Source organism: Dendrobium catenatum, unplaced genomic scaffold (assembly GCF_001605985.2).
Source record: "Dendrobium catenatum unplaced genomic scaffold, ASM160598v2 fragScaff_scaffold_718, whole genome shotgun sequence".
In the NCBI taxonomy this organism is placed as follows: Eukaryota; Viridiplantae; Streptophyta; class Magnoliopsida; order Asparagales; family Orchidaceae; genus Dendrobium; species Dendrobium catenatum.
Genome location: NW_021319180.1, coordinates 98,893 through 121,567, shown reverse-complemented (window position 1 = coordinate 121,567; position 22,675 = coordinate 98,893). Strand labels below are relative to the sequence as shown.

Sequence of the window (22,675 nt, the reverse complement as noted above, 5' to 3'; positions counted from 1 at the left end):
AGTCGTGCGGAATGTAAGGTTAGGATACATTCTGTAAAGATTCTCAAGCCCTCTAGAGAGAAAATCCATAGCAATAATAAAAAAAAAAAGAAGGGGATAACGGGTCCCCTTATCTAAGATCATGCTTGGAAGTGAAAAAATCATGATTACTACCATTGATGATAATAGCGAAAAAGCAGTTTTTAATAATATTCTTAATAAGCATAAAAAATTTTTGATTAAAACCAAACAGGGAAAGAATGTTGTAAAGGAAATCCCAATTTAAATTATCATAAGCCTTCGTAATATCAAGTTTAAAAATAATGTTACCTCCGGTACATTTAGCATTGATATCATGAACCATCTCTTGAGCTAATAAAATGTTATCAAGAATACTCCTACCTTTAACAATCCCAGTTTGGTTAGAGGAAATAATTTTCAGCATAATTAAAGATAATCTAGAGGTAATGATTTTAGCCACAAGTTTGTTAAAGAAAGTGCATAGACTAATAGGTTTAAAATCATTCCAAAAAGTAGTATTTTATTTTTTAGGGATAAGCATAATATTAGCGAAAGAAAAAAATTTAGGGTAAGGATTACCTTTAAAAAAATCTTGCACAGCTTCAACCACGTCAGTTTTAATAATATCCCAAGTTTTAACAAAAAAAAATTAGTAGTAAAACCATCAGGCCTAGCCACAGAATCTCCATTCATGTCATGAATAGTATTCCAAATCTCTTCTTCCATAGGAAGTTGAGTAAGCAAAAGATTGTCATTCTCATCCGCAAGCTTAGGAATCACATTTGAGTTAGAAATAGGACTAGTTATGTTTGCAGTATTGAAAATATCTTTAAAAAACTCCACACCATAGAGAATAATAGAATCTTTCGTATCATAAACACAACCCTGGTTATCCACCATCCTATGAATATGACTTCTAATTCTATTTTATTACGTAAAGCATGAAAAAAGCAGTATTTCTATCGCCTTCCAAAATGATAGAAGCATAGGCCTTTTGTTTTCAAAAAATTTCTTCCTGATTTTGTAATTTGAAAAGATGAAGTTTAGCATTATCAAGATTGGAAAGGTTATCACCAGAGGGATCCTCCTGAAACAAATTGTCCAACACCAAAACCTTATCTACAGCTTCCTTAATATTATCAAAAATATTTTTAAAAATATGTTTATTCCACCATCTAAGAAGTTATTTAAGTCTACTCAACTTAGCCCAAAGTCTAGCCATACCATTAACATTGTTATCAGGAAAAACAATGGCATGCCAATTATTAGCCACCACACTAAGAAATTCAGAGTGATTAATCCACATGTTTTAAAATCTAAAAGCCAAAGAAGCCTTCATGTTGTTATCAAAGATATTCATAAGAAGAGGCGCATGGTTAGATATGGTTCTACTCAAGTGCTGAACTTGAGTCATATGAAAATTGCTAATCTAATCATTATTAAACAGGATTCTATCAAGCCTTTGCCACATCTTAGCTCTACTCCAAGTAAAACTACTACTAGAAAAGCTAATGTCAGTTAAATTGCAATTAAATATCATTTGATTAAAATCATCCATAGCATTCACATTAGGAGGGTTTCCCCCTCTCCTTTCACTAGCATGAGAAATAATATTAAAATCGCCTTCTACACACCAAGGACCAATAGAGTTGTGAGCAAAATTCGATAGGCACTCCCAAAGAGGAATTCTGCCCAATCTAGTAGATACCGCATACACAAAAGAGGCATTAAAATTAAATTTGTTATAAGAGATTTGGACATGAACAACTTGTTGAAAATCAGAAATGACATTAACATTGACATGATTTTTCCGCAAAATTCATATTTTATTAGAACAGTTAGCAAAACTTCTGTTAAAACCCAAACTAGAAGTGGTAGAAATAATTTTGTCTGACGAGATAAAAGGTTCAAGTAAAACCAAAAGTTGAATGTTGTGCACACGACATAAATTCCTAACACAAGTCTTAGAATCCGACCTCCCAATCCCTCTCACATTCTAAATAAGGGATTTAATCATTAGAACTTTTGGTATTAGCTTGAGCCCTAGTAGAAAGTGGTGTATCTAGTAAAGGGGCTTTGCCATTTTTCTTTTTTTTTTTCTTATTCATCTTGGGAGAGCCTTCCTCCTCATTCATTTTAGTAACATTATGAAAGGTGCTAGATGAAGAAGTCTTCATATGAGAATCCACATTTCCCTTATTACCATTAAGGTCCTCTGATCCCATCGGATTATTACTGGGGATATATTCCCCTTCTTCGCATTCCTCCATATACTCATTCCCCTTATCAGATTTATCTATATTAAGCATTAAATTCGGAGAATCAACATTATGAAGCATAGAGTCTACTGAAATAAAAATATTAGAATTAATTCACAATCTTCAGTATGTTTCTCATTGACCAAATCTTTCACAGGAGAATTGTTAGACTTATCTAAAAGCATCATATTTTCCGAAGCAATTATAGTATCATTTCCAACCTTCTCAACATTGGAAAGGTTTTCATCCTGTAACACAGGAGCCAAATTCTCTGTTTTATCATTAGCAGTAGCCGCAATTCCCACCTTTCTAGTGGAGTTGTTGGAAATCTTCTTGAGCTCCGAATGTAGTTTAAAACATTCAGACACTGCATGATCGTGAGATTTACAATGATTACAAAAATTAGGAAACTTTTCAAATTCAACCTTTTGTAAATAACCAAGAGCTTTAGAACCCACCCAAACTTCCTTAGCATGCTTCTTAGTAATGTCAACTTCAACTAAAACCCGGGCAACAGAAGGTCGGGTTCTTGATGCAGTTGCCTGGTTCGTTTGTAAAGGCCGACCAAAGATCGAACCAAGGGCATGCAACACTTTAGAATTAAATAAATGAAGTCTTAAATTTGGAAAAGAAATCCATATATCGAAGATTCTTCTTTAACATCAAAGAAAGGCGTCCATTACAAAATATGCATCTGATAGTTAAGTATGAAGTAAGATCTACGGGCTAAAACACGACTGTAATCAAGATCATTAGAGAGTCGTATGGCAACATGTTTAGAATCTAAGAGACCAACCGAATAAAAACCCAATAGCTTCAAATTACCGAAAAAAGCTCGAATCGCATCAAGGTTTGGCTGACGGATGCCAAACTTACCAACCAACATAAAACGAAAGGGGGAAACAGGTTTTAAAACTTTATTGTCAGAGATCAAGACAACCAGCATACCATTAAAAGTAGTTTGAGTAATATAAGGTAAGGTATCACCTGATGATCCTAAAAGAACATCTTTAAACGAACGGGATTTAGGTGGAGAAGGAACCTCTGAATCAAGATTGAAAAAGCCTTTGTTTGAATCTTGAGTCTGGGAGGCGACGTTACCCCAAGGCGTTGAGGAAGAAATCCCCACCATTGCAAAGAGGCCCTAAAGGGCCGAATGAGAACAAGAACACCAACAGCAAGGAACGAGCAAATGATCTCACACAAAGCCCCCTCTAAGAGAGAAGGAAAAAGGACAGCACAGGAAACCCTAAAATCGCCCGAGCGGCGCTAGGGCGAGAGCGGGGAGCAGATGATTTTGCATGAATTTATTTTATTCAATTTGATATCTTGCACTTTGTTGTCTTTGAAAGGAATCTAATGAATTTCAATGAGTGAACGAAAGTTATCTATTAATATATTTAAGAGGTATGATTAGTGGAATCTACACAATAGGAAATTTTTTTAATTATTACTAGCGGAATTCCCGATGGATTTTCGATGGACTATTTTCTGGTGTATTTCTGGGGGATTTCCAATGAATTATGAAGGAATATTTCAGACTAATTTTCAGAAAGATTTTTCAGTGCATTTAAGGCGGATTTATTTCTGCCAAAATTTTTGGCATATTTTAATAAAATTTTTTTAAAAAAATTGTAATTTAATTAATTAATAATTTTATAGCTTATTTTAATTACTTTTTTTAATAACTTTAACAAATTAGTTTATTAATAACTTTAATATTAATATTATTAACTTTAACTTATTTATTAATGATCTTCACTTATTATTTTATTAATAACTTTAATACTAATATTAATAACTTTTATTTTTAATATTAATATTAATAACTTTAATCCTTTTAACTTTAATATTAATAAAATTAATTATTTTAACATTTATTTCCTATAACTTATTATTTTTTAAATAACTTTTAACTTTAACTTTAATAATATTATTTAATTTTAATTTCTGTAGTATTCTATTTAAATATAAAATAGTAAATTTGTTAACGCATCTTAGTCCATAACAGAGTGGTTGATACCCTCAAACTGAATAGTTCTTGAGTTTGAATCCACACTCAGGCGGTCAGGCGGGCAGGATGTCGGGCAACTCAGACGGGTAGGCGGGAGCTTCCATGGACATGCCGAATGAACAGCCGGGCAAAGCTGATGCGTGCAGGAAGCTGGGCAGCACATTGGGGCAGGCCTGGTGGGCAGCCATTTGTAATTTTTTAAGTTTTTTCAAAGGCTTTTCTTCGTCGAATAACTGTTAGAAAATTTTTCTTTTTTTCGGCGAAAATTTTTTCCGATGCTCATTTTATCAATGAAATTTTTTTTGCCAAAAACCTTTCAAATCCGTCAGAAACTTAACAAATTTTCTTCGAAAAATTTGTCGGTAATATATGATTTTTCTGTAATGGTAGATTTGTTTACTGCTAAGATTTCCCTTGAAAATTCTAAGGTGTGGTCACTAAAGCTTTATTTATTTTAGTATAGGGCTTTGAATCTTCTATTGGAAACTATAACCTATAGTTAATTATATATTGGACATTAGAATCTAAGGAAACTCCTAATTAAGGTTAATAATCAATGAATGTTGTTTAAGATTTGCAATGCTTTATTTATAATTAGGATTGCTTTTTAGGAGTGCAAAAGTATTGATGATGCAAACTAATTCAAGAAATGCATGCAAAATAGAGAGAAAGCTAAGCACTTATATCATTAAGTGATTAGGGATGGTCAAGCATAGTGAATGTCCATTTGTGGATAGATTGTACTTTATTGGATTAAATATGATTTAAAATTTAAATAATGAGTGTAAATTTTGTTTCATATAATTTTCCTTAGAAAATCTTGCAATATCACAACCGTTTAAGCAGACAAGTTGAGGGAGTAATCATTTTATGATAATTAATAAATGTAAGAACATAATTCTATTGATAAAACTTGTAACCACAACATATTATAACAAAATTTTCCTTGATCAGTCTTCTAATATCTATTAGATATTGTTCAATCTAGCTAAGACAAGGCTTGAGGCTAATTAATATTGGACTTATGATTCTCATCACAAAGTGCTTGTTAAGGGAAAGATAACAACCTCCTTAGGTTAGAAAGCCAAAACTTGTTTGCCTTATTTCATATCTAATAAAGACCAACTAACTTATTTAAGAACTTTTAAAAAGTATGTCATTTTTATTTGGTCTAAATGCAAGATAAGAGAATTATTGTCTTAAGAATTTATGTGGCATATTTTATTATGTAATGCACAAAATATGAGGGCATGTTTTACATTTTATTCAATTATTATCTAGACTACTTAAGACTTAGATCTATATGTCAACAAAGCCTACATATGAGGAGAAATCTGTTAGGCTTTATTTAACTCTTTCACATACAAAGTGCTTGGCCAAATTCCATTGAACCTATATGTGAAATATGAAGTAGGGGAGAAGATCAATTATTTTAAACTAGGATATATATAGTGAGATAATTTAGATTTTTAATCTTGCAAAAAGATTTTATTAAGATTCTTGGATTTCTTTTAGTTATTTGGAAGATTTACTCCTAACAAGCCTATTCATTAATTGATTGTAATTCTAGGCCATCTTTGAAATGAATAAGAACAAATATTACATTCTAAATAAAATAAGCAAACAACAAAAGACTGCCTTACTATTTCTTCAATGACCATATTGAGAAATTTGTAAATACAATATAAAATAAATGAAATAATAGGTAGATGGGCTCTGCAATGTTTAATTATATTAGACCTAGGAAATTTATACAACCATTTTTATATAGAAATTTCTTGATCTTTGACATTCAAGCACATTGACAAAAAAAGATAAAAATGAGCTTAATTTAGATTCATTTGTGTTATGTGCACTAAGTAACCAAATTTGTCTTCGATGACACATGGGCCTAATTACACACTAAAGGATTGAATGAATATAATAGTCTCACTCAAGTTAACCATAGGTTTAACTTAAGTATGTTTACTAATGACATAGGTTTAATTATATCACATTCAATAAGGGAATTTGGGTTAATTAGATGGGTATAATGGGCCATAAATGTGTCAAGCTGCCTTATAAAACTATAATACAATAAGGGAATTTGGGTTAATTAGATGGGTGTAACGGGCCGCATAAAATACTATTAATTAACCAATTAGATCTTCTATAAATTCATCAATATAATTCAATCCAGTAGAAGTAACTAAAAATCATATACATCAAAATATAAAACTATATTCACCGCTTAAAATTCATATGTAAAAGCTAGGAGATTAATCATTACATTCATTTTAATTTTTCAAGCTCCTAACTATAAAAGAATAAAATTTAAAAATATAAAATAAAATAAAACCTAAATTCTTGATCTATTCTCACTCCACTGGAACTTGAACCCTTCCTAAAAATATGTAAAACCACAAAGTGAGCTAATAGCTCAGTAGGTTATTAGAATCTTCAACTAAAATTAATACGAGATAATACAAATAGTATGTGTATGATCATTTAATTACTATCAGTATGAACATAAAATTGTAAAAGAATATAATAATTAATGAAAAAATAATATGGCATATGATCAATAAGCATCAGTATAAGTGTATAATTATATATCATAAGAGCAGTGATAAAAAACCAAGTGATCAGTAAGTCTTGTCAATTCTATTCCCAACAGTTACAAAATAATTTATATAGCATATCATTATATCAATACACATGTCATTATCATATGCATGTCCTATAGTATCTATGCTATGCATAAATATCATATAAATCATATGATCCATATATCAAATACCTTTGTGCCAATTTTATCAATCTTATTCGATACTTGTATTAATTATAGCATGTATCTTGTGCAAAATATGCCATGTCAATTATATAATTTATCAAATATATATTTCTATCATATGCATATGCAAGCACTATAAGAAAGAAAAAGCATCAAACTATTTATGATGTTTTTCGTATTCAATCTTTTAGGTGAACCTTACAAGAATCAGTTATATCATAAATCATTAGGGTCAGGTGGCTATCATATCAGAAGTCATCACTTCATACTCATTAGCATATCATATCATATTAATCTGTCTTCTTATACATCTATTTTCATATCATTTAGGATTATACTACAAATCTTAATTTAAAAGAAAGCTCATTAGTCCACTCTCATGTATGAATATATATATATCTATATATATATATAGGGTTCACTAGTGTCCGCTCCTCTGGCCCTCCTGGCTGGATTTTTTACGGTGATTTCGTTTCGAAACTCTTGATCTTCGTTTGTAGCACTTTCTCTGCTTCCATTTTGTGGTTTCTTTGAGTTTTTTTGTGTGGGATGATGACGACCCCGTCATCATCGCACCCTAAACATTTGTCCATTGAAGGGAAAACTCAATCTTTTAAGGAGGCCCTCGCTGAAGGCTCCTCTTCTTCTCCGAAACTGTGTTTCGTGCATTCATCGTATAAGGGATGTCCGACCCTGATTTTTGAGGACACCGCTGTTAATTAGCTTGCTGCCCCTTTTACTCTTACTTTGGTTGGTAAATTTGTTTTAAGGAGGCCTAATCTTGATGTGATTCGTAAGTTTTTTATGAATCTTAAGCTTGCCGGTTCTTTTAATGTTGGTTTACTTGATCAAAAGCATATTGTTATACAACTTTCAAATGATCTAGATTATAGCTGAATTTTTGCTCGTAGATCGTATTATATTCAGGCTTGTCAAATGAGGTTATTAAAATGGACTCCGAATTTTGATGTTAGGGAGGAATCCCCTATAGCACCAGTTTGGTTGGCTTTTCCAAATTTGAGATTACATTTTTTTAATCAACAAATTTTATTTGGGTTGGCTTCTATCTTTGGCCGCCCCCTACAAACTGACCAAGCTACTACTTATGTTTCAAGACCGTCCGTTGCTAGGGTGTTGGTTGAAATGGATGTTTCTAAAAACTACCCTAATGAAATTTGGATAGGTTCTGAAGTTAAAGGATATTTTTAAAAAGTTGAGTTGGAAAATTTCCCTATCTTCTGTTCTTTTTGCAAAATGCATGGTCATGCTGTTAATGAATGTTTTCGGAAATATCCCAACTTGCATGCTAATAAGAATTCCGTAAAACAATCGAATGAGGTTTTATGTGCTGAAAAGGAGAAGGAAAATACGATTGCTCCTTTAGGTGATCGCAATCCTCTTATGGATTTGGATCCTGTGGCTGATCCGATGATGGTTCCACTGGTTATCTTACCTCAATCTCAAGAACATGAAGTATCTCATTTAAATATTGTTGCTAATGATTTACATAAGGTAGTTGCTATTGATATTGAGAACAATGTGGTGAATGATTTAAATATTATGGGAAATTCTCATGCTTGCATTGCAGATCATTCTTTAACTAATGCTAATGATGATATGAATCCGATTGTTGAGCAGGAAAATATTTCTCTGTATGTTCATTTGGTTGGGGAAGAAGATGAAAACACTAACTTGACATTGGAGGAAGGCGAACTTAGCCCTATAGATATAAATAAATTACCTTCTGCTCTCTTGAATGATTCGGCCTTGAAGGTAAATGAAAACTGGAATGATGATGGTAAGTTTATGGAGGATGACTGTTCTAGTTTACACATGGAACTAGCTAATGAGGGTAAAAACCCGTATCATTCTAATTATAATAGTGATGCTTTTACTGATACTGAGGATATGGATATTAATGTTAAATGTTTTGCAAGGGATGACAATGATACTAGCTTTATTAAGGTTCATAGTAAAAAAGGTAGGAAGCCTAAACAAGTTTCCTTGCAACCCCCTAGAAACACTAGGTCTAATACTTCGCATTAAGGTTTCTTTTATGTTTAATATGATTATTTAGAATGTTAGGGGTATTGGTTTCCCTTCTTCTCGTATACGTGTTAAAAACTTATGCTGTGTGCATAATATTTCTATTCTTATTCTACTTGAGCCTCTCATTGCTTCTTTTAGGTTATTAAATATGTCTCATTTTTTGGGTTTTAACCATGCTATTTCGAATGTCTCTAACAAAATTTGAGTTTTGTGGAAAAATTCGGTTATTCTCGATGTTATTGGAGATTTTTTGCAAGTACTACATTGTAAAATTGATGTTTACAATTTTCATTGCTTTGGTTCTTTTATTTATGCTGCATCTTCTCTTTACACTAGAAAAATATTATGGGAGTCTCTCACTAATTTTCATAGTTTTTGTAACTTGCCTTGGTTTGTTGGTGGAGACTTTAATGCTATTACTTGCCCTTCTGAAAGGATGGGTGGTTCTAATCCCTCTAATCATTCTATGGAAGACTTTAATAACATGATTTTGACTTGCAATTTGATTGATATTAGCTTTGTGGGTGATAACTTCACGTGGAATAGGGGTCACTTATGGAAAAGGCTTGATCGTGCTCTTTTCAATGAATCTTGGATCAACTCCTTTAATTCTACTAATGTTGAGCACCATAGTATAACTCTTTCGGATCATTCGCCTTTACTTATTACTATTAACCTTAGGCATTATAATGCCCCTACTCAATTCAGATTTCAAAATATGTGGTTACTCAATAATTCCTTTTTGGAGGTTGTTCAAAACATTTGGAGTGCTCCTCTCCATCCTGACAATGATATTTTTGGTATGAGGAGACTTTGGCTTAAGCTTAAAAGATTAAAACAAGTTCTTAACTGGTGGAATCGCCATGTTTTCAGGAATATTTTTTCTAATATTATTCAAGCCGAGCAACTTGTTAACTCGATTGAGATCTTATATCAAAATGACCCATATGATGAAAATTCTGAGCTTTTAAAGAAGCATAAAGTTGAGCTATTTAATTTTCAAAATCAGGAAGAGGTTTATTGGAAACAAAAAGCGGCTGCTAAACATTTGGTTGAAGATGATAATAATATTAAGTATTTTCATGCGCTTGCTAAGAGAAAAAGTGCCAAAAATACTATCAATAAAATTCAAAGGGATGATGGTACGTTTACTGATAATAATATGGAGATTACTAGTTTGGCGGTCAAGTATTTTCAAAATCTTTTTAATAAAGATTTCAGATCTTATCATGTTTTGGAGTATTCCTTTATTCCTAGTCTTGTTTCTATGGAAGATAATAATGTCCTCTCTAGAACCCCTACTTTGGATGAGGTTAAGGAGACTATTATGGGTATGAACTGTGATTCTGTGGCTAGTCCAGATGGTTTTACCACCATTTTCTTTAAAAAAAACTTGGCAGATTATTTCTTTTGATATTTATAATGCGGTTTTGGATTTTTTTTTTTTAGGGCAGCCCTATGCCTAATTTTTTTTACTTCTACTGCTTTAGTTCTTATTCCCAAGAACAACTCTACCAAAACTTGGAATGATGTTTGTCCTATTAGTCTTTGTACCTTCTTTAATAAATTAATTTTGAAGCTTATTATGAATCGTCTTTCTGTGTTCTTACCTAAAATTATATCCCCTTATCAGATGGGATTTGTGAAAGGTGGAGCCATTACTGATAACATTTTATTGGCTCAAAAGTTTGTTCAAGATTTGGATGTTAATGTGAGAGGGGGCAACTTGATTTTGAAGTTGGATATAGCTAAAGCTTATGATAATATTGATTGGAATTTTATTTATTTGGCCCTTGAGCTTTTTGTTTTTAATTCTATCTTTATTAATTTAATTAAGAATTGTATTGATAATGTCTTCTTTACTGTCATTATTAATGGCTCTAATCATGGTTTCTTTAAGTCTTCTAATGGATTGAGGCAAGGTGATCCTATTTCTCCCCCCTTTTTATTATTGCTACTGAATTGTTGTCGAGGGGGCTTTTTAACTTATTTAAGACTCATCCTGATCTTTATTTTAAAACTTTAGGTGACTTGCATATTTCTCATTTATGTTTTGCGGATGATTTTATTGTGTTCACTAATGCTACCATTAACAAAGTTTAAAGAATTATGGAATTTTTTGATCAATTTGAGAAGATTAGTGGTCTTTCTTTTAGCAAGAATAAAAGTTGTTTTATTGCTTCTAACAGGATTCCTAATAATCGTATCTTAGCTATTAAAAATGTTACAGGTTTTACGCATTCTACTTTACCTATCAAGTATCTTGGTGTCCCCCTTTTTAAAGGTAGGAAGACTTCTTTTTTATTTGATGATCTTATTGCTTCTGTTCAGAACAATTGCAATCTTGGGATTCAAATTTTCTTAGTTTTGATGGAAGACTTACTCTGATTAAAAGTGTCCTTTGTGCTTTATCAGTTTATTGTTTTCAAATGATTTTTTAGACTAAAAATGTTTGCAATAAGATTCATAAAACAATTTTTTTTGGAGAGGCACTTCTTCTACCTCGAAAATTAATTGGGCCACGTGGGAGAAATGTTGTGGTGTTAGAGAAGAATCTGGTATTGGTTGCAAGAACTTAATGGATCTTGCTAAGACTTTCTCCTTTAAACTTTGGTTTAATTTACGTTCTAAAGATAGCCTCTGGGCACAATTTATGACTGCTAAATACTGTGATGGTAAGCACCCATCTAATATCTATATTAAGTATGGTATTTCCAGAGTTTAGAGAAGAATGTGCAAGGTCAAGTGGGAGGTGGAACCTTATATTTCTTGAGGGCTTAGTGTAGGTGATATCTACTTTTGGCAAGATAAATGGCTTGGTAATGATTCTATTGACTCCATTATGAATACTTCGTCCAATGTGTTTGCTTAAAGTTAACTATTTCTTCAATAATAATTGTTGGGATATTGATAAGCTTTCTAATGTGGTTCCTGATTGCATCCTTCAACAGATTTTAAAGCTGCCTATTAATACTACCTCTAAGGATATTATTATGTGTAATTTGTCTAAAGATGGTCATTTTTATCTTAAAAATGCTTGGAATGCCTTTAGATCCAAAGGTAATTGTTATAATAATTTTACTTATATTAGGCACAAGAACATTCCTAGCACTGTTTCTATTTTTGTTTGGAGAGTCTTACATAGATATCTTCCTACGGAGGATAATCTCATTAAAAAGGGTTTCATTCTTGCTCCCAAGTGTCAATGTTATTTTCACAACGAGAATATGCATCATGTTTTGGTTTCTAGCCCTGTGGCTATGAGGACTTAGGTTTATTTTGATGATTTATTCAAATTAAATTGTTTTAATTCTCACTTGTCTCTTAAATGTTGGTTGTTTAATTATAAAGGGCACATACGCAATATTATTCCTTGCCTTATTATGTGGTTTCTTTGGTTGGAAAGGAATAACTCCCTCTTCAATGGTGTTAGGATGAGCCATCTTAATGTCATTCAGAAAGTTAAAGATAAGGTTGTTTCGCTTATGGCTGTCAATTTGATCTATATTAAGCATTTTAAAAATTATTACTTTGTGTTTGAAGCATTAGGGTGTAACTTGGAGTTTTCTACTCCTATTGTGCATACTATTCATTGGATCAAGACCCCTAGCAATTTTTATAAATTAAACATTGATGTTACTATCTCTGGGAATGTTGCTAGTTTTGGTGGGGTGACTAGGGATAGCAATGGCTTTCTTATTGCCAGTTTTGCAGGGCCTTTGAATATATGTGATTATACTACTGCTATGCATAGGGCTATTCTCTATGGTTGTCAAGTTAGCATCACTCTTAATGTTTTTAACTTGATTATTGAAGTTAATTCAGCTTTCAATTTTACCCCTCTTATTGCTGATGTGGACTCTTGTTGCAATTCTAATAGTTTTTATCTCATTCGTGATATTAAACAGCAGCTTTCAGGTTTGAATTATTCTTTTCATCATATTATTAATGGTGGTAATGTTTGTGCTTCTTGGCTTGCTCGGTGGGGCTGTGATCTCATTAGTAGTTCCAATTTCTTCTGGTCCAATTGTCCTCAGCAGCTTAGGGGGTTTCTTAAGCTTGAGGAGAATGGGGTTCCTTATGTTTACGATTAAATACTCTGTTTTTTGGTGGTTCCTTAATCTGTTAAATTGTTTTAGGATTATGGTTTGCATTACTGCTCTATTTTATCTGGTTCCATCTAACTGCTGTGGAGTTATTTATTTTTTGTTATAGATTTTGTTCTGTGGTCAATTTTTGGTGTTCTAGGGTTTAGCTAAATTCGTTGTGAATTTTGACTTGATCAATGATCTTCCTGGTTATAATGCTGATGGTCCTACCTATTATTGCTCTTCTACCTTCATTCTCTAGAGTGCTAGGGGTAATGATAGGTTTGTGGCTACCCATTTTGTTGAATCTGTTTCAATTTTTAGATAGTGGAGGCTCATTTTGTTGGGGTTACATGGTTTATGTTGTTGTCTTGTTATAGAGATTTGGTTGTTATTATTGTGGGCTCCGTCTCTGTTTGTCAATAGCTGGGGGGATCAATAGTGCGATGGCTGGATTATGTTCTGTTTTCTGGCAGCTGCTCTCTACCGATTTGTCTATGAGGTGTATTTTAAATTATACATGGTTTTGGATGGTTGGTTGGGGCTACCTAGGCTCTTTCAAGTTGGTTCTTGGTTGGTTTGAAGGTAGAATTGAGTGGCGTGGGGATGCTCCGAATGAGGCTTTGCTGAATAAATTCTATCTGAACTCTTTAGGTCTTAATTCCACGTTTGGCTTTACTGGGCATAATTTTTATTTCATCTATAATAATCATAATCTCTCTTTAATTTATTGTGATTATTTAACCTATTTATTGTGGTGGTGTAGGTTTTTCCTTTGCATCTATTTCGTTTTGCAGGAGGAGCTCATTCTGGATCAGTTCAAGGATTTTTGTAGAAAGATTAGGGTTTATTGCGACAATTTTATCTTTCTTTTTTGGATGCTAGTCTATAGCATCATTAGCTTGTTTCTAGTTTGCATTTCCTTTTTTGCTTGGGAAGTTTATTGGTTCATTTATTCTATTTTGAAATGTTTTATAGCTCTCTTGAGCATTTGCGAGCTGATAAACTCCCTTTAGATCTTTGTACTCCTTTTTGGATTTTAACGCGTAATCTCCATCTTTGGGCTTTATATATATATATATTCTTCAACCAACTTGAATCATAATAAACATCTAATAACACACTCAATATTCACTGCATCATCTTCATTAATGCATATAAAAGTTGCATATGAACCAAAATTAATAAAATTCATATGAAAATATAGTGTGCTCTTATATATATACACATAAAAATAGTTTAACAATTATTTTTTAAAATTGCAAATTTAACTAAATTTCTCAAATTAGGATATTTTTTCCAAAATATAAAAATAACCAGTGAAAATTTAATATATTATAGTCAAAAGGCTCATATTAATGGTATATGTCACAAGATAAAAGTTATGCAATAAAAATTTGTTAAAAATCAAGATAACACAATTTTTATAAGTTTTGACCAAATTAAAATATATAAAACACAAACTATGCAAAATCATTGAAAATAAAGGTAGGATAATGGCAGTCTACCTCAAGACAAATAACTTTTCCAACAATAATGATTGATAAAAATTACTCTACGACCACCAAAACCTAAGTTTTCTTTTCTCCTCATTTCCTTTTCCCTTAATTTCTCTCTAACTACTCTATGTTAAATGAATTGGAATGGGAAAATGGGTTAAGTAATGTTTTGTTAATGGAAATGATTTTTTATCTATAATAAAATATCTTAAGGACACAAATGTCATGTTTTCATTTGTTTAGTTTTTAACATAAAATTCATTTAAAAAAATTATATTTTAAAATATCGAGCTCTAAAAATTATAGAAAGATATTCATAAATTAGTTGAACATGTCTAAAAAATTTTGATGAAATCAATTTGTAAAACAAACATCATATTAAGATTGCACTCCTCCATTTTGATTTATCTCTTGGCCAACTCAAATAACTTGACCCTTTTTTTTTTGTTCTTCGAGGTAAGCGCATAAGAGAAAGGACCTTCTTAGATTTCATGAATGGCCTACTTGGGCTATTGTGGGCTCCAAATCTTAAATACAATTATTTGCCATTGGAATGAGTTACAAAGAGATGCAATGAATTATTATACTCATGTCTCGTATTTAATAAAGCTTAAGAATTCTTGAACAAATTATGAGCATTAATAAAGTGTTTGATAAATTATTGCATGAGGTAAATAAAGGGCATAATGCTCTTTAGAGGCATATGGGAGAATCACACGAATAAACAGGGCTTGCATATTGAACCTTCTATTTCTAAGGATAAAAATCCCGTGATTCATTTAGAGGAACCTAAATATTGTGGAGATGATATGGATACTGACTCTTTAGCCTCTTCCTTTAGGAGTGAAGAAGATGGAAAGAAGGATAACCATGATGATAATAAGGGAGAGGATCATATGATTGGGAATGCTAATGAGGTGGATGAGGACAATGAAGTGGAGGATGCTAATAATTCTTTGGGGATATCGATTAAGGGGTCGGACAACATTGATATTTCCAAGCTAAAAATGTTGGGTAACGTTGGAGATGCTAATCAAGCTAATGATGAAAAAGGGGAAAGTGATAATGAGAGTAATCTAGTTAAACATAAGAAGAGTGAGAAGGAAAAGAATGTTGAGCTGGAGGAAGGGGAAGTGGGATCTATTGAAATTTGGATTCCTATGGAAGAGATTAAAGACTCGACTAATTCATTAACATCTCCCAATGGGAGAGAAAAGAATTTAGAGGAAGGGAATTCCTCTTACTCCAAAAAGAAAGGTAAAAATAAGAAAATCAATGCGAACACCACCCCTAGGGTTACTAGAGCTACTAATCAATCCTTTAATGGTTAAAGCAATTTTGTGGAATATTAGGGTTATGGGTGGTTCTCTATCCATGGATAGAGTGAAGAATCTTTATAGGATCCATGGTATCCATTTACTTGTTTTAATTGAACCTTTAATTAATGCTACTAAGTTGGAGACTGTTAGAATTAATTTGGATTTTGACTTTTGTTTTGGTAACTGTACTAATAAAATCTGGCTTTTTTGGAAGCGATCCATTTTATTAGATGTCATTATTTATAAGCCTCAAGTTATTCATACTAATATTACTTTAAACATGGTATCTTGTTTTGCCTCTTTTGTTTATGCTTTTTACTCTAGAGTTGCGAGAAATATCTTTTGGGATCAACTCTTTGATTTTTCTTCTAATGTGAATGCTCCTTGGTTTGTGGGTGGTGATTTTAATTGTATTACTAATGCTGATGAACGTGTGGGAGGTAAAGCTCCTAATTTTAATGCAATGGAGGATTTTAATGATATGATAAGGAATTGTAACTTGCATGACATTGGCTTTTCTGGTAATAGCTTTACTTGGAATAAAGGCATCATGTGAAAAAGATTAGAGCATTCTTTTCAACAATTTTTGGATAAATGCTTATCCCAATACTCACACTACTCACCTTAGTCGTACTTTATCTGATCATTCTCCCTTACTGTTAAGCATTAGTAATAACAATGACAACAATTTTAAACCTTTTAGATTTCAAAACATGTGGCTTCTTGATGATAAATTCATGCAAACTGTGAAAGATAATTGGGATGCTCCTCTTTTCCCTTCTGATAATGTGTATGGCATGACTAGGCTCTGGTTTAAACTTAAAAGGCTGAAACAAAAACTTAGTTGGTGGAAAAAATGTATTTTTAAAACTTATTTGCTAATATCCTGAAGGCTGAAGAAGATGTTGAAATTGCTGAGATGTCTTATTTGTTTAATACTTCTATTGATAATTTGGCTTCTCTTAATGAAGCCAAGATTAATCTGTTTAAGTTACAGGAAAAGGAAGAAGCCTATTGGAGACAAAAGGCTTCGTCGAAATTTCTGGTTGAAGGAGATTGTAACACTGCTTATTTTCATAGCATTGCTAATCGTAATAAGATTAAAAGGCACATACCTAAGATTACTTCTACTGATGGGAGTATTATTGAGGACCCTGATATGATTAATTATTCGGGTATTAAATATTTCTCTCAAGCTTTTAATTCCAATTTCAATCCTAATTTTAATATGAATTTTTCATTTCTTCTGTCCCTTGTTTCTGTGGATGACAATATGATGCTCACTAACCTTCCTACTGAAGAGGAAATTTGGAGTATTTTAAAAACTATGAATATTTCTTCCGTGGCTGGCCATGATGGTTCTACAAATAATTTTTTTCAAAAGTGTTGGGATATCATAAAGAAGGGTCTAGTTAATACGGTTGTGGAGTTTTTTAGGGGAGTCCCTATCCCTAAATATTTTATTGCCACTTTTATTACTTTAATTCCTAAGTCTCATAACATTAACTACTGGAATGATTTTTATCATATTAGCTTATGCTCTTATTTTAATAAACTTATTGCTAACATTTTAATGAATAGGCTTGCCTTAATTCTTCCCAACATTAGATCTTTGGAATAATCTGGTTTTGTGAAAGGCATATCCATTTTTGACAATGTCTTGCTTGCTCAAGAATTAATTAATGATTTGGATAAGAAGGTGGTTGGTGGTAATATCATCTTTAAGATGGATATCACCAAAGCTTATGATAATCTCAACTGGAGATTTTTGTATCGTGTCCTTAATCTTTTTGGCTTTAACTTGCAATTTATTAATTTGATAAAAAAATATAATTGAAAATTGCTATTTTTCTGTGATTATTAATGGTATGTCTCATGACTTTTTTCGTTCCTCTCATGGTCTTAGACAATGAGATCCTATATCTCCTGCCCTGTTTATAATAGCTGTGGAATTTTTATCTCGTGGTATTAATCAACTTTTTAGAATGAATCCTAATTTATACTTTAAATCTAGAGGTGGCATTCCTTTAACCCATTTGAGCTTTGCTGATGCTTTCATCATATTCTCTAACGGATCTATTAAAATGGTGAACATTCTCTTTAAGTTCTTTAATAGCTTTCAGCAAGATAGTGGATTAACTTTTAATTTGTCTAAGAGCTGCTTCATTTCTGCTAAATCCATTACCTCTAATCGTATTCAAAGTATTGAAAGAAAATTTGGTTTAAGAAAGAGATTTCTTCCTTTAAAATATTTAGGTACGCCTCTTTACAAGGGCAAGAAGCGGTCCCATTTATTTAATGATATCTTTTCTTCTATTCATAACAAGCTTACTAGTTGGGCTTTTAATTTTTTATCTTATGGTGGTAGACTTGTTCTAATTAAGCATGTGCTTTGTTCTATATCTATATACTTGCTTCACACTCCATGCTTGACTTTAAATGTTTGCAGAAGGATGGAAGTTTTATTCAATAAATTTTTGTGGGGAACTAAGGATAGTAATCGGTCTATTGTGTGGGGTTCTTGGCTTAATTGTTCTTAGACTTTGGAAGAAGGTAAATTAGGGTTCAAAACTTTTATGAATATGGTTACAACTTTTAATCATAAATTGTGATTTTTTTTTTAGAGCAAAAAAAAAGTTTATGGGCTAAATTTATGGAGTCTAAGTACTACGTTGGTAAGCATCCTTTGAACTGTGTCTTTAAACAAGGTGATTCCTTCAATTGGAAAAGATTATGCAATATTAAGTGGGAATCTGAAGAGTTTATTAAATGGGATTTGGGAGCAGGTGATATCTACTTTTGGCAAGATAAGTGGGTGGGTAACTTTTCTATTGATAACCTATTACATACTCGCTCCATTTCTAATTGTATGGTGAGGGATTTTATTTGCAATGGGCGCTGGAACATTGATTTATTATATAATTTTTTTCTTGATTTTATTATCACTTTAATTTGCAAAATTACTATTCAATCGGATAGTGAAGACTGCATTTTGTTCAATTGTTCTAATGATGGGAATTTTAACACTAAATAAGTTTGACATACTATTAAACAACCTTTGCCTAGGAATTATATTAATGTTGCTTATTGTCATATGAGCATTCCTCCCACTTATTCTTTCTTGTCTGGAGGATTTTGAATAATTATATTCCTGTGGATTCTATTCTTATTAGAAAATGTTTTAATATTGTTTCTAAATGCCAATGTTGTTATCATAATGAAAATATTATTCATATTTTTTTATCATGGCACTATTGCTATGAAAGTCTGAAAATATTTTGATAACTTGTTTAAAGTCTTTACTGCTTCTCATTTCAACACTATAGCTGATGTTTTTAAGGAATTGTTTATTACTACTAAAGGCCACATTTGCAACATTCTTCCTGATCTGATCTGTTGGTTTATTTGGAGTAGCATGAATGGTTCCAAACATGAGAATATTAAAATGGAAGCTACCACTATTATCTCTAAGGTGAAGTTTAAAATTAATCAACTTTTTTGTTGCGAAACTTTTAAAAGTTTATTCTTTTAAAGGTTATTATCACTTGGCTAGTGAGTTTGGTGTTAGTCTTATTCCCCCTACTACTTGTAGCAGTGATAGAACTATTTATTGGATGAAACATGAGGTTGGTTGCTTTAAACTTAACCCTGATGGTTCTAAAAACATTAATGCTACTAGTTGTGGTGGTATCATTCGTGATTCCAATGGTAGGGTCATTATGACTTATGCGGGTCCTTTTAATGTTACCACTGCTATTTAAGCTGAGCTTGAAAGTCTTTTATTTGGAATCCATTTAACCATCTCTCTTGGTATTACTAAGTTATGGATTGAAGTTGATGCTTTGCTAATCATTCATTATGTTAATGGTTACATTTCTTCCAATCTGGACAATTTTTATAGAATCAGAGATATTAAACATGCCCTCTCTTGCATTAATTTTAAACTTACTCACATTTTAAGAGAGGGGAATGCTACTGCAGATTCTTTGGCTAAGTTGGGCTGCAGTTTGGGTAATTTCATTGAATACAATGACCTTATCCTTCCTAAAGAGACCAAAGGGCTTGCTAGACTTGATCGGATGGGACTTCCTTACATTCGGTTCTATTAGCATTTGGTTTATTGGTTTGATGGGGTTGCTCCTTGAGATCTTTTTGTGGGTCTGTTGTGGTTTTTCTGACAGGTTTTATTTCTTAAGGCCTGATGCTTTATATGTTTTATGTTTGGATATTTGTTTTATTGCGGATATTTGGTTTGTTTTTTATTACCATGGTCAAAGGTGGGTTGATGATGGTAATTGTAGTCTTCGGAACATATTTTTTGGTTTTATTCATGTTCCTTATTATACGTGTTATTGGGATCCCTCTTTGTTTGTCTGGATTGCTCTTTTGCTGAGTCGTTTTTATAATATTTATGCTACCTTTGTTGATTTCTCTAAGGAGTTTATTATTCTGGATTCTACCTTCATATCTGAGGTTTTAAGGAGTTATACTTTCTGCTCTCGTTCTAACACGAATGGCTTCCTCGAGTACTAGAGGAATGTTATTTATTGATATTGGGTTCGGATGTCCAGTAATTTTATTTTCATTTCTTCTACCATTGTGGGCGTTGTGAATATGTTGAATGCTAGAGATAATGTGTTGTTGAACTGGCTGTTAGCTGGCTTTGTTTCTTATAATGCTTCCTGCTCTCCTTCTAACACCGTTGATTTCCTCGTGTACTAGATGGATTTTATTTGTTGCAATTGGTTTCGGGTGTCCAGCAATTGTATTTTCATTTTTTCTAGCATTTTGGGCGTTATGAATATGGTGAATGCTAGAGAGAATGTGTTGTTGGAGGATAAGTTGATGGTTTACTGGCTTATAGCTTCTGGCTTTGTGGGCATTGTGAACACGGTGAATGCTAGAGAGAATGTGTTGTTGGAGGATAAGTTGATGGTTTACTGGCTTATAGCTGGCCTTTTTGCTTATAACGGGTTAGATAATTATGGTGCTAATGAGACCTATATTTCCCTTTTTTCTGTGTTCATGAGAAAAGTTTATCTAACCAACTATTTACCTCCTCGGGTTTCTAGCATTTGGGATTTTAAGAGGCATAAGGGTATCATTTCCTTTTCAATCTTTTTTGTTGATTGGGTGCTTATTATGGGTCAGAGGATTGTGGGGATCATTTTTATTCAGTTCCTACTATTTTAGGAGATTGGGAACTATATTTGCACCATGTTGATTTTTTTGATATCTAAGTTGGTGATTGTTTCCAGGCCTTGCAAGGTCTTGATTGGTGTCTGTATGGTTAATAAGAGTTGGCTGATCAAATTTAAGCATTTGGTTTTCCTCCTGTTTGTGACCTTCCAGGTTATGGGTAAAACCTATATGAGTAGTTTCTGGATCTATATGTTTTGTGCCTTGAAGTTCTATTGCAGCACCTTCATGTCTTTTAGTTATACTGTGGCTGAGGATTTTGCTCTCCTGGTTGGTTTTGATATTAATTTGTCTCTGTTATATCTTTTTGGGTTAAATATCCATTTTTGACAAAAAGAATAATCAAACTTCAAGTAGGTAACCATTCTGGAACTCGCAAAAACCTTGCAAAAGAAATGTAGCAAAAACTCCAGCGACTAAATCTGCACAAAGAAAAACCTCCAACCAAATGGTGTTGAATGTCTTTGTTCTGATCTTCCTTTTTTCGGTGCTGTTTACTTGCAACCCTAGAATATTTTTAGGATCTTTTGTAATTCATAGTATAGGGAACCACCGGCTTTTAGGAGTTATTTTAATTTTTTTTGTAGCTCGTTTGAGCAGTAGCAAGCTAGAGGTTTCTTCTAAGGACATTGTAACCCCTTTTTTGTAATTAACATGTAGGCCCCTCTGTGAGTTTTAACCTAAAAAAAAACTGTAATGATACCTATTTAAATATGGTAAAGAGGAGTCTACACTTAACAACTTCAAGATTATGAGTGATATCATTTGTAAAACTCAAAATTTTAAACAACAAAAGTAGGGGTGCAAACGAATCGAGTCGAGCTCGACTCATCAGCCAAATACTCAACTCAAACTCGAGTCGAGCTCAAAAGTCAAGCTCAAAAGTCGAGCTTGAGCTCGACTCGCGACATATAAACGAGCTGTCGAGCCGCTCGTCGAGCCGATCGGTTTCGATTTCCTGCCCTCCATACGCATTTTCCAGCCTGGTTTCTCGGTGAGTGAGTCAGCAACAGTGCAGACTGCAGACGCCTCGTTGCACGCGGTGTTCTTTTTCCAATGGATAAAAAAAGATGGCATGCTTTTTTATTTTCTCTTGTGTAAAACTGTGACACCAACTTCTTTTAGAAATGTTTTTTAGCTGGAGTAATTAATGCTTTGCTGCAACTTCAATTAAAACATTTTAATCTGGCGCCTTGGAAACATTTTTTTTTTAATAAACTAATACAGCCATGTATTTTTTTCAAGATTTAAAATTAATAAAATAGTAATTACTTAATTTTTTAAAAAATATTTATATTTATTCGAGCCGGCTTGCAAGCTCACGAGCCGAGCCTCATGAAGCTCGAACTCGAGCTCGTTTACTAAACGAGCTCGAGCTCGGCTCGAGCTCGACTCGTGAGCTCGATAAGTTCGGCTCGCAAGCCCATAAACGAGTCGAGTTCGAGCCGGCTCGGCTCACTTACACCCCTAGGCAAA

The 22,675-nt window shown here is 32.6% G+C and overlaps 1 protein-coding gene across 1 annotated transcript; it reads right to left on the bottom strand.

Moving 5' to 3' along the window:
* Positions 1-2,009: 2,009 nt before the first annotated feature.
* On the bottom strand, positions 2,010-3,390 carry LOC110095931. The gene is made up of 3 exons (XM_020821660.1): positions 3,084-3,390; positions 2,377-2,850; positions 2,010-2,296 (listed from the first exon to the last, which is right to left on the bottom strand). Exons 1-3 carry the CDS (start codon positions 3,388-3,390, stop codon positions 2,010-2,012), a joined length of 1,068 nt encoding a protein of 355 aa, XP_020677319.1.
* Positions 3,391-22,675: the final 19,285 nt, after the last annotated feature.